Here is a 16,288-nt window from a genome sequence, read left to right on the forward strand (position 1 = left end):
TTCTAATCCTCATGGTTGATTTTCTGAAAGTAGCTGTGAACCGTGCAGCTCTTTACAATTGACTTATCTTGGATTTCCTGGAACTCAGGAAGGAGGTTTTGTTTATCATCATTATTTATAAGGAATCATACTGATACTGATCCGTAATACCAGTCACCTTACATATATGTAGGTCTTCCAGTTTTCACAAGGACTTCTGTGTACTTTATCTGATGTAATCATCATTATAACTCTGAAGTAGGGCATAGCAGGTTCTGTTACCTCCCTTTTTTAAATATTGAAAGTGAGTGAACCCTAGCAATTGGGGAGCCTGACATATCTCACGTAGTTATTTTATTTTATTTTATTATTTATTTATTTATTTATTTATTTATTTATTTATTTATTTATTTATTTATTATTTATTTATTTATTTATTTATTTATTTATTTATTTATTTATTTATTATTTTTGAGACAGAGTCTTGCTCTGTTGCCCAGGCTGGAGTGCAGTGATGTGATCTCAGCTCACTGCAGCCTCAACCCCCTGAGTTCAAGTGACTCTCTTGACTCAGCCTCCCAAGTAGCAGGACTAAAGGCACTTGCCACCATGCTTGGCTAACTTTTGTATTTTTTGGTAGAGATGGGGTTTCACTGTGTTGGTCAGGCTGTTCTCGAACTCCTGAGTTCAAGTGATCTGTCTGCCTCGGCCTACCAAAGCGCTGGGATTATAGGCCTGAGCCACCGCACCCAGCAGGAATTGGACTCAGGACTTTGGTTTTATCGTCTGTAATCATTGGGTTATTGCCTTTAAAATAGTGGTTGTGTCTTTCTCTTTTTCCCCTATTATAATTCTGGAGAAAATTAGTCATTTACTGAATATGAGGGTACAAGCTATCATTTTAATTTGAGATTTGTGTTTTGATGGCCACAATTCAATTATTTTCCTTTATTTTATAACTTTAATGGTAAATGATTTTTAGTTTATTTTTAAAAATTCATTATTGTTTGTGATGTTTAGGAAAAATCATCTAATGTTAAGAACGAAAATACAAGTGGCACCCGTAAATCTGAAAACCTCCGGGGCTGTGATTTACTTCAAGAGGTCTCAGTCACCATTCGAAGATTTAAGAAAACTTCAATTTCTAAGGAAAGGTAATTTCATTGCATTATCTTGCTATTCTTACAGTAATGAAAGTGCAAAACATACCAACACACACATAGACACACAAATATAAAAATCTTTTACCTGAAAATTTTTGTTGTCCATTTTTCTTAAATAATTATAATCTTGATGAGAGTATGAGTTGTCTTTATACTTCATTGGTTTATCTCTAGTGTCCGCACAGTGCTTGTTGTATAGCAGGAATGGATGATAGTTATTAATTTGACACGTACTCGTCAGGCAAGGGAGCATGTATCTATAGTCTCAGCTACTCAAGATGTGGGGGTAGGAGGATCACTTGAACCCCGGAGTTTGAGTCCAGCCTGGACAACAGAGGGACACCCAATCTCTGGAGAAAAAAAACAAAACAAAAAGAAATTATACACATTCCTTGTTACATTACAACACATTATTGTAAATGTAATTTTAAAAAAAATTTTCTACAAGTGAAATACTTGACATATAGCTATTGATTGTTTTTAAATCTACTTGAGATGTTCATGATTTAAAATGAAACACTGCATTACCAGCCAGGTTGTGATAGCTTTAGTTGTTCTGTTTTGGTTGGTAATGTATTTATATTTTCTTTTTTTGTAGAGTGCAACGATGTGCCATGTTACAGTTTTCAGAATTTCATGAGAAGCTTCTTAATACTCTTTGCAGAAAAACAGATGGTGGCCAGATCACAGAACATGCCCAGAGCCTTGTGTTGGATACTCTCTGTTGGTTAGCTGGAGTTCATTCAAATGGACCTGGAAGGTTAATAATTAAAATTTTGCTTACCACTGTTGATTGCCTTTTAGATGTTATGATTGAAAGTTCAGGATGAGTCTTAATGTCTGCTATTGTTTTGCAGCTCAAAGGAAGGAAATGAGAGCCTACTTTCAAAAACACGAAAATGTCTGTCAGACATCGTACGTGTTTGCTTCTTTGAGGCAGGACGAAGTATAGCCCATAAGTGTGCCCGATTTCTAGCCTTGTGCATTAGGTTGGTATGTTTTTAAGTTGAAAGCATACTTTCTAGGTACACCTGCAATTTAGTGGACGATACCTTGTTTATAGTGTGATTTGATCCTTGTTTAATGTATGTATAATTTAAGAGAATTTCAAAAGTTGATGAAGATTGTTGATAATCTTAGCAAGAATTTTGGGTTCTTAGGGGAAAGTGTCATGTTAAATAAGTCTATTTAACTTTTAAGAAAAGTCTGCTGAGCTTCTCTGCCTGTTAGTAGCAGTTTAGAGAATTTGGCAAGGGAACTCTTACACCCCTTTCACTCCTACTTTCCTTGGTTGTCTTTTCTTGCCCTAAAGTGTTTTCTCTGTTATGTAACAATCTTACCGACTTTTTTTTGTAGCATTGTGCAGACCCTTTTTTTCTAAACCCTGAAACAAGTTAGAATAGTCTGCCCTGATCCCCAGTGAATGTGTCCCAAGACCCCTCCCCTCCCCAGTGGATACCTGAAACTGTAGCTAGTACTGAGCCATATATATAGTACTGTTTTTTCCTATATATACATACCTGCAGTAAAGTTTAATTTATAAACTAGACACAGTAAGAGATTAACAATAACTACTAATAAAATAGAACAATTATAATAATATACTATGATAAAAGTTAGATGAATGTGGTCTCTCAGCATATCTTATTGTACTGTACTCACCTGTGTTTGGACCGCACTTGACCATGTATAACTGAAACTTTAGAAATTGAAACTGCATATACGGGTTCTTAATGTTTAAAGGTTCCTACTTGCTACTGTATCTAGGAAGTGTCTAAGAGCTGATGGTCAGTATTGACTGTTGTAAAGATAATGGTTTAATGCATAAGAAAATATTTACAACGATCCTTAGTATAATCAGTCCCTGCTATCTTTTGGTATTTTATATAGCTTTAAGACAGGTTTTCCTTTTAATTTGTATAGAATACATTTTAAAGATTTTTAGGTACCACACCAGGTTTAGGGTTGAATTTAGACCTTGAGTAATGTCTTTACAATTTTTCTTTTTAAAAATTTTTCAGTAATGGCAAATGTGACCCATGTCAACCAGGATTTGGATCTGTTCTGTTGAAGGCTTTACTTGATAATATGTCGTTTTTACCTGCAGCAGCAACTGGTGGTATGTAAAATTAATTTAATCACAAATAGTTATAGTCATATGGAACATCTCATATGTGTACTTAGGATTATTTCATAACTATTTTTTCTATATTAAAGTTCACTTTTCTGTAGCTTATCTGTATTTTTTGAAGGGATCGATAGATTGTGGCTGGGTGGGCATATACTCCGTCAATAGTACTCCAAGGAAAAGGTTCATGGGGCAGTTACGTTAATATCAAGCCATCTCAATTCATAACTATTTTTCTGTACTTCATTGCAATCATTGAGTTGTTTGGTTGTTTACTGACTGTAACAGATCAGTTGTCAGAAACTAGAATTCCAGCATGTGCCAGGGAGGTGACATAAATAAGTAAAACGGTCCAGGTGTCATTGCACATGCGTATGTTTTGTGTGATTGGTAGGGACTATAGCAAACTGGAATTTCCTAAAAGGGGCAGTGTTTTTTTTGTTGTTGTTGTTTTGTTTTTTAAAAGCACCTGAGGACTCTGTGGAAATGCCTTTCAAGAATGAATGTAATTGGAGGTAGAGAGTAGAATGATGGATACCAGAGTCTGGGAGGGTGAGTGGGATTTGAAGAGTGGTTGATAAATTAGTATGAACATATGGTTAGAAGAAATAAGTTCTGGTGTTTGATAGCACAGTAGGGTGACTGTAATTTGTAGTATATTTCAGAATAGTTAAAAGATTTAAAGGGTTCCCAATGCAGAGGTGACAGATATCCTAAATACCCTGATTTGATCATTGTGCATTGCATATATATTTCAAAACATCACATACACCTCCTATATATGTGCAATTATTATGATACAAAAAAGAATGAATATAGTTATCAAGTGGGAATTCATAAAGCAATTCTCTAAAATAGCACATATATAAGGTAATGAAGATTTTTAAAGATTCTTACTGTTTTTGCTAGTACATGGTGTTACCATGAAGGGCTACTAATTTGGCCTTTTAAGCCAAATTTTATTTATTGATAGACGTTTTTCACAATCTGTTTTATTAAAAAACAAACCATTCAGGCTGGGCACAGTGGCTCACACTTGTAATCCCAGCACTTTGGGAGGCAATAGAGGGAGGATTGCTTGAGGCCAGGAGTTTAAAAAAACAACCCATTCAACAAGTTACCTCAGTGAGTTATATATTTCGTAAAGATTTCATCTTTGTGTTAAAAAAAATGCTTGTTTAGAGTTGTTAAAAAGTTGTATCATTTTCTTAATTTAGATAAAGCATGTTTATATTTACATTGAACATATTTTGGCTACAACCATTAACTCTGGAATAGAACATTTTGACTCAGTTGCTCATTACTATAGTCTAATGTTTAAAAGCTTCTTAAGGTTAGTTTTCAAGTTAGGACACTTAAGTTTTGGCATGTATGCAGCAGTTAATAAAAAAAAGTAAAAATACACTGTCATGATAATCTTTTAAGCAATGTTGATCTGTACCTAATGCATTATAGAGTAATTTTAATTTCCCACTCATTCACTAAAATGGGCTGTTTGAAGCTCACTGCCACCCCCTGTTTTTAAAAGTTTAGTACAGAGAAACAGTATGTGGTAAGGATGATTTTGAAGGACCTTCAGTCTCCTCACTTTTTCAGCTATTTCGAAGTGTCCCTCAGAGGCATCTCTCATTATTATACAACTAAATAAATACACATTATTATACACCTAAATGACTTTATAAAACTCTCCAGAAATATTTGAAATTCTTAGTGTAAGACTGTGCCTCAGTGTGTTGTTTATATTTTAAGTGTCCTCTTTGATCCCTCCAAGGAGTTATCTTTGTAAATTGCCCATAAGATTGTCTTTCCAGAAAAGGGAGTATCTTTCTAGCAAAAGGAAGCATTCTGATAAATAGGTAATCTTAAATTCTTATTGTTAGAGGAAAAGGAGGAAAAGGAAACATTTATTTTGTTGTTGTTGTTTCCAGGTTCTGTCTATTGGTATTTTGTCTTACTGAATTATGTGAAAGATGAAGATCTGGCTGGATGCAGTACAGCTTGTGCATCTTTGCTTACCGCAGTATCCAGACAGTTACAGGACAGGCTAACACCAATGGAGGCTTTACTTCAGACAAGGTATTTTAGTATATCTAATGACTAATAATAGGCGTCTCTGAGTATGATCACGCTTTTGCAGAGAACTGTTATTTGATATATATATGCTGAAAACAGTCTTTTTCTTACAAAAATGTTTAGTTTATACCTTACTTTTTCCATATGATAATAGCCTGAGGTTTTACTTTCTTCTGTTTTCTCAGAAATTACTTTTTTTTTTTTTGAGATGGAGTTTTGTTCTTGTTGCCCAGGCTGGAGTGCAATGGCGTGATCTCGGCTCACCACAACCTCCGTCTCCGGGGTTCAAGCGATTCTCCTGCCTCAGCCTCCCAAGTAGCTGGGATTACAGGCATGCACCACCAGGCCTGGCTAATTTTGTATTTTTAGTAGAGACGGGGTTTCTCCATGTTGGTCAGGCTGTTTGCGAACTCCCAACCTCAGTTGATCCGCCCGCCTCAGCCTCCCAAAGTGCTGGGATTACAGGCATGAGCCACTGTGCCTGGCCAGAAATTACTCTTTAACAGTTTGATAAATCCTTATGATGGTTATTCAGAGGGCTAATTTTATTTAATAATGAAAAGTGGTATACCCTGCTAATGGAAGAAGAATGTAATGTGTCTGTTTCTCTGTGCACTTTATAGGTGGAATTATGTGAGTCAGTTACTGTCCCATAACTAGTATCCTTCTGCCTGCTACTTATATTTCAAAACTTTTAACATGATGAATTAAGCAATAGCTAAAGGTTAGATTTAAGTTCTTGCCTGATTGTCTACGTTTGAAGTAAGGCATTCCTTTATTTAGAGCAGTGATTTTATAATTTCCTAGGTTAGGTGTTCTGATTTTGATGACATTTTACTCAAAGCCTTTGTACTTGAGGCTATGTCGTAATGATTCAGGGGAGAGAATGGTGCCTGATATCCCTCGCTTCAATCTGCAGGTGGCAGTCTTAGTACCTTAGTTGCCAGCTTGTTGGAATCACATTTGTTGAGTCTCTGGACAGTGTCTTTTAGAGTACAGATTGCAGGGAACATAGTTGAGATTCACTGAATTTGATGGGTCAAATCTAGTCAGCATCTCCCTCTGCGCTGTTAGTCAGACTGCTTTTAAAACTAAGTAAAGGTAATTTGTTAATTAGATGGCTGAAAGGAAAATTGTTAGTACATTATTTTATTTTTCAGATATGGATTATATAGCTCACCATTTGATCCAGTCCTCTTTGATTTGGAGATGAGTGGCTCTTCTTGTAAAAATGTTTATAACAGCAGCATTGGTGTCCAGTCAGATGAAATTGATTTATCAGATGTCCTTTCAGGTAGTGATTTCTTTTATTAAAGGAAATTCTGAATGTTGTCTCTTGGATTTAAGTTGCCATTTGACTTAATAGATTATAGTCATGATGTTTTGTCTTTAGAAAACAAATTCCTTAGAACTTATTATATGAATTATTAAAATGTTTCCTAGAAGTTCTTAACTTCCTCTTTCCCTCTGAAGAAAATCCCGGTATATCAAAGTCATATTTGAAAGGGTTGTGACTTTAATTTTTGGTTTTTGTTATGCATTTCATTTCAGTGTGATTTTAATGCTTATAAGAGACTATTTAAAATTTATTTGTTGTAGCCTTTTCAGTTTTATTTGATGTATCTTTGCTGCCTCTATAAAGTTAACAAACATTTCCTATTTCAAAAATACGAAATTAGTAATATATACTTACTGTAATAAGTAAGGATGCACAAACAAAAGATAATTTTCTGCGTCTTTCACTTTCTTGAGGTAAGCTTTGTATACATTACATATATCCTTTTATACTTTCTGAAGAATGTGTTTTTTGGATGTATGCATAACACTATTTGTATAATCTTTTTAAGTGCTAAAATTTGCTGTTTATTTTTGTTAGATAAAAGAGTGACCATTTTTTTCTTCCATCTAATTGCACTTATTGCAAATGTTAGGATACAAAAATGTTAGAAAATTTGCAAACAGATTAAGGTAATAACCAGATATAAGTAAATTTTGAGAGAGAAGTCCAATTTTGTTGAAAAGTAACTTACGAGGTGTGATAAAAGCAAAATAAAAAAATCAAATACAGAAATATAAATGAAATGTAAAATGCCTCAACCCCAACCTTTCCACCCTCTTAGGTTACTATTGGTAACTGGATGTTTAGCTATTCAAACTTGTTTGCTACCCGTATTCGTTAATACAGTTTCTAATGAAAGATCATACTACACATACTGGTCTGTCACTTGCTTTTTAATTGCTTATGCTGCCTTGAATATATGTGTTATTACTATTTGATGACTTAGGCACTGATTGCCTTATGCACATCTCACCATTTTCTGTCTTCTCTATCCAAGTGACGCATCAATTAGACCATTGCAATTTATGATTGGAACTAGTAGGAGAGACTAGCTAGAACTGGAGATACTGATGCCTTCAGTATACCAAAAGAAGCAGTGAAATCCGTTAGGGTGAAAGTGTAAGGGAAAGACTGTAAGGTTCATTCCAAGCTCTGAGGTCATCAAGTTTGCAAATGAGTAAAGAAGACTCAGAACAAGGGATTTAGAAATCATGATATGTCGGCCGGGCGCGGTGGCTCACGCCTGTAATCCCAGCACTTTGGGAGGCCGAGGCGGGCGGATCACGAGGTCAGGAGATCGAGACTATCCTGGCTAACACGGTGAAACCCCGTCTGTACTAAAAATGCAAAAAAATTAGCTGGACGTGGTGGCGGGCACCTGTAGTCCCAGCTACTCGGGAAGCTGAGGCAGGAGAATGGCGTGAACCCGGGAGGCGGAGCTTGCAGTGAGCTGAGATAGCGCCACTGCACTCCAGCCTAGGCGAAAGAGCGAGACTCCACCTCAAAAAAAAAAAAATCATGATATGTCTCCACTTTAATGTCTCATCGTGTTGTTCCTCATTATTAGTCTCTCTACAGCGTTTTTTTTTGTTGTTGTTAATGGCATCAGTGGCACAAGACAGAAATGTGAATGTCATTCATGATACTTATATCTTTCTTATCACCCGCATTGAGGATATCACCATATGGCACCTATTTTTCCATCAGTGTATGCAGTTGTTCCCCTCTATCCGTGGGGAATTGGTTCCAGGACTCCTCGCAGACAACAAAATCTGTAGATACTCAAGTCTCTTATAAAAAATGATGTAGTGCAGTTTGTGTATAACCTACGCACATCCTGCTGTGTGCCTTAAATCATTTCTACATCACTTATAATACCTAATAGGATGTTAATGCTACATGAGTACTTGTTATACTGTATTGTTTCGGGAATAATGACAAGAAAGAAAGGCTGTAACAGACTCAGCCATTCATTTTTTTCCCCTGAGTATTTTCTGTCTACAATTCATTGAATCCATGGATGCCAAACCCACAGATACGGAGAGCTGAGTGTATGTCAAATTTGCTCACTCTCTTACCTCCCATGATCACAAGTTACAGTCATCTTGAACCCAGACTACAATAATAGCTTTCACACTGGTCTTCATACATCTGTTCTTGCCTCACTTCAGTGCATTCTCCACATTGCATTGAGTATGATCTTTCACTTACTTTACCTTTCTTCTTAGAATACTTTTCATGTCTTCCTATCTTCTGAAGTTCAAAGTTTCTAATACAGCATATAAAATCCTAAATGATTTGGCTCTCTTTTCCTTGCCACTTTATCTTATGTCATTGCCCCGTTTAGTCTTCTTTGGCCCTGTGATTCTCAAAGTGTGTTCTATAGTCCCCCAAAGGGTTCCTGAGATCATTAAGGGGATCTGTATGGTCATAACTATTTTGATGATAGTAGAATGATGTTGTCTTTTTGATTTCATTGACATTTTTATCGATTGTGAAAAAGCATGGTGTTATTCACTGTGCACTTGTAATAAAAATGTCAGTTTCATTTTAAAATGCCCTTGATGATGCAGTAAAAATTATTAATTTTATTAAAATTTTAACCCATGAATACACATCTTTTATTCTGAGATGAATGATACATATGCATAGAGTACTTCTGTGGCATGCCAAAGTACCATGCTTGTTTCAGTGAGATGTGCAGTTGAGTTACAAGCTGAACTACTTGCTTGTTTCTTGGAATACCATTTTTATTTGCAGTAATGACTGACAGACAAACTTCGCTCATTTACACTGCGTTATTTGACAGTTGTTTTTTGAAAAGTGAATGAGAAACATCTCCCATAGTGAGCTTGATAGCTTCCCAGTACGTAGACTTTTCTCATGGAATCTGATATTAGAGAGTGTAGTTTTCCAATACTGGATAAGGAAATGTGTCAACATTTGGAATATTTGTATACAGTGGTGAACCAATATTTTCCAAATGATCAATGCGTGATGTTTCACCATTATGCATGGGTAAAGTTCTTTGAAAGTATGAGATATATCAGTTGATCTTAATGTTTGAGAGTTTGAGAATTTCATTGGTAAGATTTCAGATACCACATTGTAACCTTTAAGAAATTATCACTTGTCGAGTTTTTGAATATGCAAGTATTTTAAAATATTTTTTTTTCCAACTGCGTATTTGTGTTGGGCCAGATTTTTTCACCTACTTCTGCTAGAACAACATATTATAACACGTCGAATACAGAGGCAGGTAGGAGAATCCAAGTATCCTCTGATACTTCACATTTTAAAGAGATTTTTAAATAGTTAAAACATTGTCACTTTTTTCATTAAATTATTTTTTGCTTCAGAAAAGTTATTTTTCATCAAATTATGCTATTTTAACATTTAATGGGTTTATTATTAAATGAATTAATATTTAAATTTCACACCTTAAAATTTCTACTATGGTAAATACCAGTAAAACAATGGAAACAAAAGCTCTTCAGGGTGCTTAATATTTTAAAGATATGTAGAGGGGTCTTAGAATTGAGAACTGTTCCTTTAGCCATATTGTTCTTTCAGTTCCTTAAATGTGCCATGTTTCTTTGCTATGGGGATTTCACTCATGTTCTTTCTGCATGGCTTTTCTCCCACTTCAAGGGAGCAAATGTATGAAACTCTCTTATTCCCATGAATCCCCTCATTTTATCAGAGAAGCATTTTATTATCCCATGACTTAGGACTGATTGCCCCTTGACTTACTAGTCCTTTAAATTTCTCTTAAGTAAAACCTTGCAGCTTAAAAAAAATTTGCGTTAATTCCTAATAACCACTAACATAGAATATAGTCTTCATGAGTACTGGGACTTACCTTTTATTCTTCTGTCTCCCAATTCTTGTATTGAGTAAGTATGCAATAAGCATTTTTTGGAACATGTGTCAGGCCCCATGCTGACCCCCAATAAGACATTGGAAAACAAGGTTATGACAGTTTATTCTTGTATTTGATAGTCCTTCAGCTGTTAATGACAGTTTTTATATCCCCCCATTCTTTTCATCTGTGAATTCTGTTTTGCTTTGTGATTTAAATAATTCTGTTTAAATGAGTGCTAATTCCAAAAAAAAAAAAAAAAATTGGAAAGTAGTGAATATAATCCTTGCCTTCCCAAACTACATACACAGTCCCTGTGAATTCATTTGTGTTCTTCCCTCTAGTCTTCTTGCTATGGTTTTATTGGTCATATAGTTGTGGCTACATGGTTTTTTCTTTTAAAAACTACTTATGCTAGCTTAAACTATTTTTATGACTATGAAGTAGTGTGCCTCATTCTATAAAACTGATAATATGAACAAAATACAAGAAACAATGTATAGATAAATCTTGTTAATATTTTGAAATGTTCATCCTTTGTTTTGTGTCTTATATTTATGCAGTTGACAGAATGTATTCTGATTTTACATATAGCCAACAGATTAGGTGATAGCTAATGTCAGTAGCTGATTTACTACTTTTTTCACCCCATTTGAGATTGAAGTCACTTGTTACTAAATGTAAGTTTCATGTTACAGGAAACTACCACTCATGTTTCTGTTAATGTGAAGAGCTACTAAGTTGCTTTTATCCAAATCTGCTTTTGTAGCAGGGAAACTGGTGCCTGCTGTTTTGTCAGTTTTCTTAATACCATGCCCATGATTCAAGCACTGTGTAAGAGTTGTGTATTTATATGTTCTAATTAAAATTGAAGTTGCAGCTATAATTATTGTTATGACTGTTGCTTTTTAAAAATTATCTTCACGTATTATAAAACTTGTCTTTCTCCATTAGGAAATGGAAAGGTCAGTAGTTGCACAGCTGCTGAGGGTAGTTTCACATCTCTCACTGGACTTTTGGAAGTTGAACCTCTGCACTTTACTTGTGTGTCAACTAGTGATGGAACCAGAATAGAAAGGGATGATGCAAGTACGTTTACTGGTATATACCTTCTTTTATTATATACTTTATGCAGTAATAAAGTGATATTTGTGTATTTAACCATTAGTTCTAATTATGTAATTTTCATTGCTGTTATGTTAAGTGGAAATTTATTTGTGGGAGGGACATTTGGGGGAAATATAAATCGTTTTATACTCTTTCCTAAGTCAATTCATAGGGTTTTTTTCTCCCTGTACCCACTTAGAACACTGTCTTAAATCATTCTGTTTTTATGTGTATGTACTTTCAGAAATTTTTTAATTTGAAAAATATCAACTATGATGGAAATGAAAGAGTAAAAACAGACTACATGTTTCTACTACTGAATGATGTTTTTAAGAAGGTTGGATGAGTAAAGAGGGAATACTGTTTTACGAACTAGTTTAAAACAACCTTGAATATGTGAGGAACTATTTGGGTTTGTTGAATATGTGATGTTCTTGGTGTGTTCAATACCTTCACTTAAAAATTAAGTTTTTGACTATCAGTCAGTGGAAACTTGCTTATTTTCTTTCTTGTTTTCTGTAATTTTTTTTTCCTCCTCACGTAGGAAGATCGGTATTTATTTACAGTTACTTCTATTGCAGCATAAATAATAGAAGTCTTTCAATTAAGATTGGTTTATGATTTTATATCTGTATTAGTCACTGAAGGGTTTGAATATTGTCTTAACATGATTCTTCTGTTGATGGTTTTGTGTAATTGGGTACCATCTTAGTCTCCTCAACAGTTAAACAAAAAGCAAAAACGGTTTGCTAGAGAAGTCGTGAAAAATTTAATCTTAGCTGGTTCCAGAATAGCAAGAGGTTTTAAAAGGAATTTATCAGTTCTTTATTTGAGTATCTTTTTGTTAGGAATCGCCTTATATATCCAATTGTAGAGGTAACTACTAAGTGAAATTCACAGTTTATGTAGTGAATGTGAGCTTTTTAGATAAAAACCTAATATTTCCTTTATATGGTGATTCCAGAAAGGTCAAAATTAATTTGTATTTGTTTTCTTGGACTATATAGTCATTTTGTAGAAACTTTTACATTTACACTAGAATAGAAACATGCCATGACAAAAAATTTGAACTTTCAGAAAATTACTTTATTATAAATCGGGAACTTTCATGAAACTGTATTGAAATTAATTATCCTGGGCCTGGCGCGGTGGCTCATGCCTATAATCCCAGCACTTTGGGAGGCCGAGGCAGGCGGATCATGAGGTCGGGAGATCAAGACCATCCTGGCTAACACAGTGAAACCCCGTCTCTACTAAAAAACACAAAAAAAATTAGCTGAGCATGGTGGTGGAGCCTGTAGTCCCAGCTACTCAGGAGGCTGAGAGGCAGGAGAATGGTGTGAACCCGGGAGGCGGAGCTTGCAGTGAGCTGAGATCACACTACTGCATTCCAGCCTGGGCAAACAGCAAGACTTCATCTCAAAAAAAAAAAAATAATAATTAAGTATCCTGGTTTGAGACAAGCCTGGTGAACATGGCGAAACCCCGTCTCTACTAAAAATACAAAAATTATGGCTGGGTGTGGTGGCAGGCGCCTGTAGTCCCAGCTACTTGGGAGGCTGAGGCAGGAGAATTGCTTGAACCCGGGAGGCGGAGTTGCAGTCAGCTGAGATTGTGCCACTGCACTCTAGCCTGGGTGACAGGGTGAGACTCCGTCTCAAAAAGAAAAAGAAATTAAGTATCCTGGATTTTTATTTTATTTTACAAAAATTCATGTGTTTGCTGCAAAAGGCACATAATTTTTAAAAGATAAAAGGTTAGATTTGAAAAAGTTTTTCTCCACACTCCCCACCCATTTCTCCCCCTGCAAAGCAAGCAATGGAACCAGTTTCTTGTCTTTACAGGGGTAGTCTGTGTATATAATATGCCATCACCTCTTTATTTCACCCAAAATGAAACTGCCTAAAGAGAGATTTTTATTAAATGTTGAGGCAAAGTGCTGACTAGTGATTATAAGGAGCTGAAAGATGATTGTAGTCTCTCAATCCTGTTTACTTTTTTGAAACATGTTAATATTAATATAATACCTATGCGGAAAAGTGCAGAAAATATTTGCATAGCTCGGCAGTTTATCATGATACACATTGTCTATGTGATGACCAATAAGTAAAGAAAGAACATTTCCAGCACCCCAGAAGGTGTCTTCATGACCACTTCCGTTTATTTCTTCCTCATTTTCTCCAGAAGCTAAACATCATCCTTTTAGAGTAGTTACTTCTTGGTTTTCGTTTATTTCTTTGAATAACCACTTAATGATGCATTCTTGAACAGTGGTTGAGTAAGGTCTGTATAACATAGAATTGCACATGTATGTATATTTGGTTTGCCTTCTTTTCAATCCTATGATTATGACATTAATCTATATCATTGCATATAGACAGTCAGTTCTTTTTCATTGCTGTTTAGGATTCTGTTGTCCGAATACAACAAAATTTATGTATCCACTATTGGTTTGTATACTGCTGATAGACATTTGAGTTGTTTCATTGTGGAGCTAATAGTACTGATGGATATACTTTTGTCTTGAATATGAATGTGGAAGTTGATTCACTGCTTCATAGGGTATTCATATATTCAGCTTCAGTAAGTAAGTAATCTTTTTGCTACCGGTTCCTATTTAAATACTGTAGAGTCAAATACTCAGAGTATTGATCTTGCAAATTTGTTGAGAATTGTAGAGGGTCAAATTCTATAAATATTCCATCCATACTTAATAATGTTAACTCTGCACTTGTTGGTGAAGTGTACTCTATATATCCTTTTGGTCAAGTTTGCTAATTGTGTTCTTCAAATTCTCTATCTTTATTGGTTATTTTACCTGTTTATTTTTTAGTTAATGAGGCCAGTATGTTAAAAAATGATAGATTGTTTATTTTTTGTCATCAATTTTTATACACTTTGAGACCATCATATAAATTTAGAATGGTTGTGTCTTTCTTGGGAATTCTTCGATCATTATGAATTATCTTTTATTATTATTTTTTGAGATGGGGTCTTGCTATGTTGCCCAGGCTGGTCTTGGGCTCAAATGTCCCTCCTGCCCCTGTCTCTCAAGTACCTGGGATTGCAGGCACACACCACTGCACCTGGCATGAGTTATCTTTTTATCTTTAAGTTTGCTATTTCTCCGAGGATTTACCTCGTCTGATGTTTACTTAGCTAACACCAGCATTCTTTGGCTGCTATTTGTATGGTATATATTTTTCCATCTTTTTACTTTCAACTTTTCAGTGTTTCTTTATGTTTTAGATATACTTTTTATAAGTGGCATGTAGTTGCATTTATTAAAAACCCAGCCTGACATTTTTGTCTTTCAATGGGAGAATTTAATTCAGTTACATTTAATGTGATTAGTGATATATTCCTGTTTAAGTCTGCCATGGTTTTTTATATGTACTATTCTGTTTCTCATTGTCCCGATGGTTGGTTACATGCTGCTTTTTCCTCCTTTTCTGTTTTTAGGGCTGATTATATTTTTTATTGGTCAATTTTTCCATTTTTTTCTTGAACCGTTCTTTTAGTAATTATATCATTGAGATCACAGTATGTACTCTGATTCCGGAAGTATATGTTTTTTCCCATAATACATTATTAATTCCCATAATCCAGAGTATATAGTCTGGATTCCAGAAGTATATATGAATTCCCATGATACATTATTATAATTTTTTATATTCAGTATTCACTTGGATTTACCTCATAATTCCATTTTCATTGATTTTTATTCCTTTGTCTTTGAGCTTTTATCTGGTATGATTTTTCTTAGGTCTGAAAAAATACTCTTAAGATCTCTTTTTGTAATTATCTACTGATGACACATTCAATTAGGTTTTTTGGGAAAAAGTTCAAAGTTTTATGAATAATCAAATGAATAAATAGCATAGCCATTATCCAAATTCCAATATCATTGTTATTTTTTCACATTTGTCTATTCTTTTTTTCTTTGCCAAAATACTTCAGAACAGATCTAATATCTGATAATTACCTAAATTAATTATAATTTATTATGAAACCAGTGTTGTTGTAATCAGTTAAATAATCAGTTTTGCAGTGTCATCTGATTTTCAATACATGATTAAACTTAATATAATATATAATTCTATAGGGATTCTAAGTTACTAGTTATTTTTACTAGTGATTTAAAGGTAATCTTTCCTTGTCTTTTAGCTTAGTTTGTATTTGTTAGAAGTCATCTGTCAGTCTTATTATTGCTTTTTAAAGGTCATTTCTCAAATTTTCTGAGATTGCCCTTCTGCCCTTTTTTTGCCTTCAGAATTTTTCTGTGATGTTCCTACATGTGGTTTCATTTGTGTTTATTCCGCTTCAGATTGATAGGACTTCTTGAATCTTTAGTTGATAGCTTCCTGAAGTTTTAGCTGATATCTTTCACAGCTTTAGGGAAACAGCCAGTTAACTCTTTAAATATTGCTTCTGCTCTATTTTGTCTCCTGTCTTTTTGAGTCTCCATTTTTATATACGTTGTATCTCATCATCATAACTGATAGAATTTTCAATTGTTTTATCTCTCCTTAGTTAATTATGGATATTTTCTTCTAATCCATCTTTTTTTAATACTTGTTCTATCTTCTGCTATCTAATCATTTATGGGAAAACTACTCTGCTCCCACTTTACTGCA

At 34.6% G+C, this 16,288-nt stretch overlaps 1 protein-coding gene across 12 annotated transcripts in view; it reads left to right on the forward strand.

The window, feature by feature from the left end:
- Window positions 1-16,288, forward strand: part of BIRC6 (baculoviral IAP repeat containing 6) — a 267,757-nt gene that overhangs the window by 91,443 nt on the left and 160,026 nt on the right. For 9 of the 12 annotated variants that reach the window (XR_009209365.1, XM_058426669.1, XM_032753345.2 and 6 more), the window contains 7 exons: window positions 1,000-1,133; window positions 1,741-1,902; window positions 2,000-2,131; window positions 3,164-3,261; window positions 5,199-5,346; window positions 6,504-6,637; window positions 11,499-11,645. Coding sequence is in view for 11 of the 12 variants with exons in the window: in XM_058426669.1 (XP_058282652.1) it covers window positions 1,000-1,133; window positions 1,741-1,902; window positions 2,000-2,131; window positions 3,164-3,261; window positions 5,199-5,346; window positions 6,504-6,637; window positions 11,499-11,645 (955 nt within the window). In the remaining variant the exon portion in view is untranslated. The remainder of the gene's footprint in view (window positions 1-999; window positions 1,134-1,740; window positions 1,903-1,999; window positions 2,132-3,163; window positions 3,262-5,198; window positions 5,347-6,503; window positions 6,638-11,498; window positions 11,646-16,288) is intronic. The other 3 variants (XM_032172644.2, XM_058426663.1, XM_058426667.1) reach the window with 1 other exon arrangement.

This window comes from Hylobates moloch, unplaced genomic scaffold (assembly GCF_009828535.3).
Source record: "Hylobates moloch isolate HMO894 unplaced genomic scaffold, HMol_V3 SCAFFOLD_13, whole genome shotgun sequence".
Taxonomy (NCBI): domain Eukaryota; kingdom Metazoa; phylum Chordata; class Mammalia; order Primates; family Hylobatidae; genus Hylobates; species Hylobates moloch.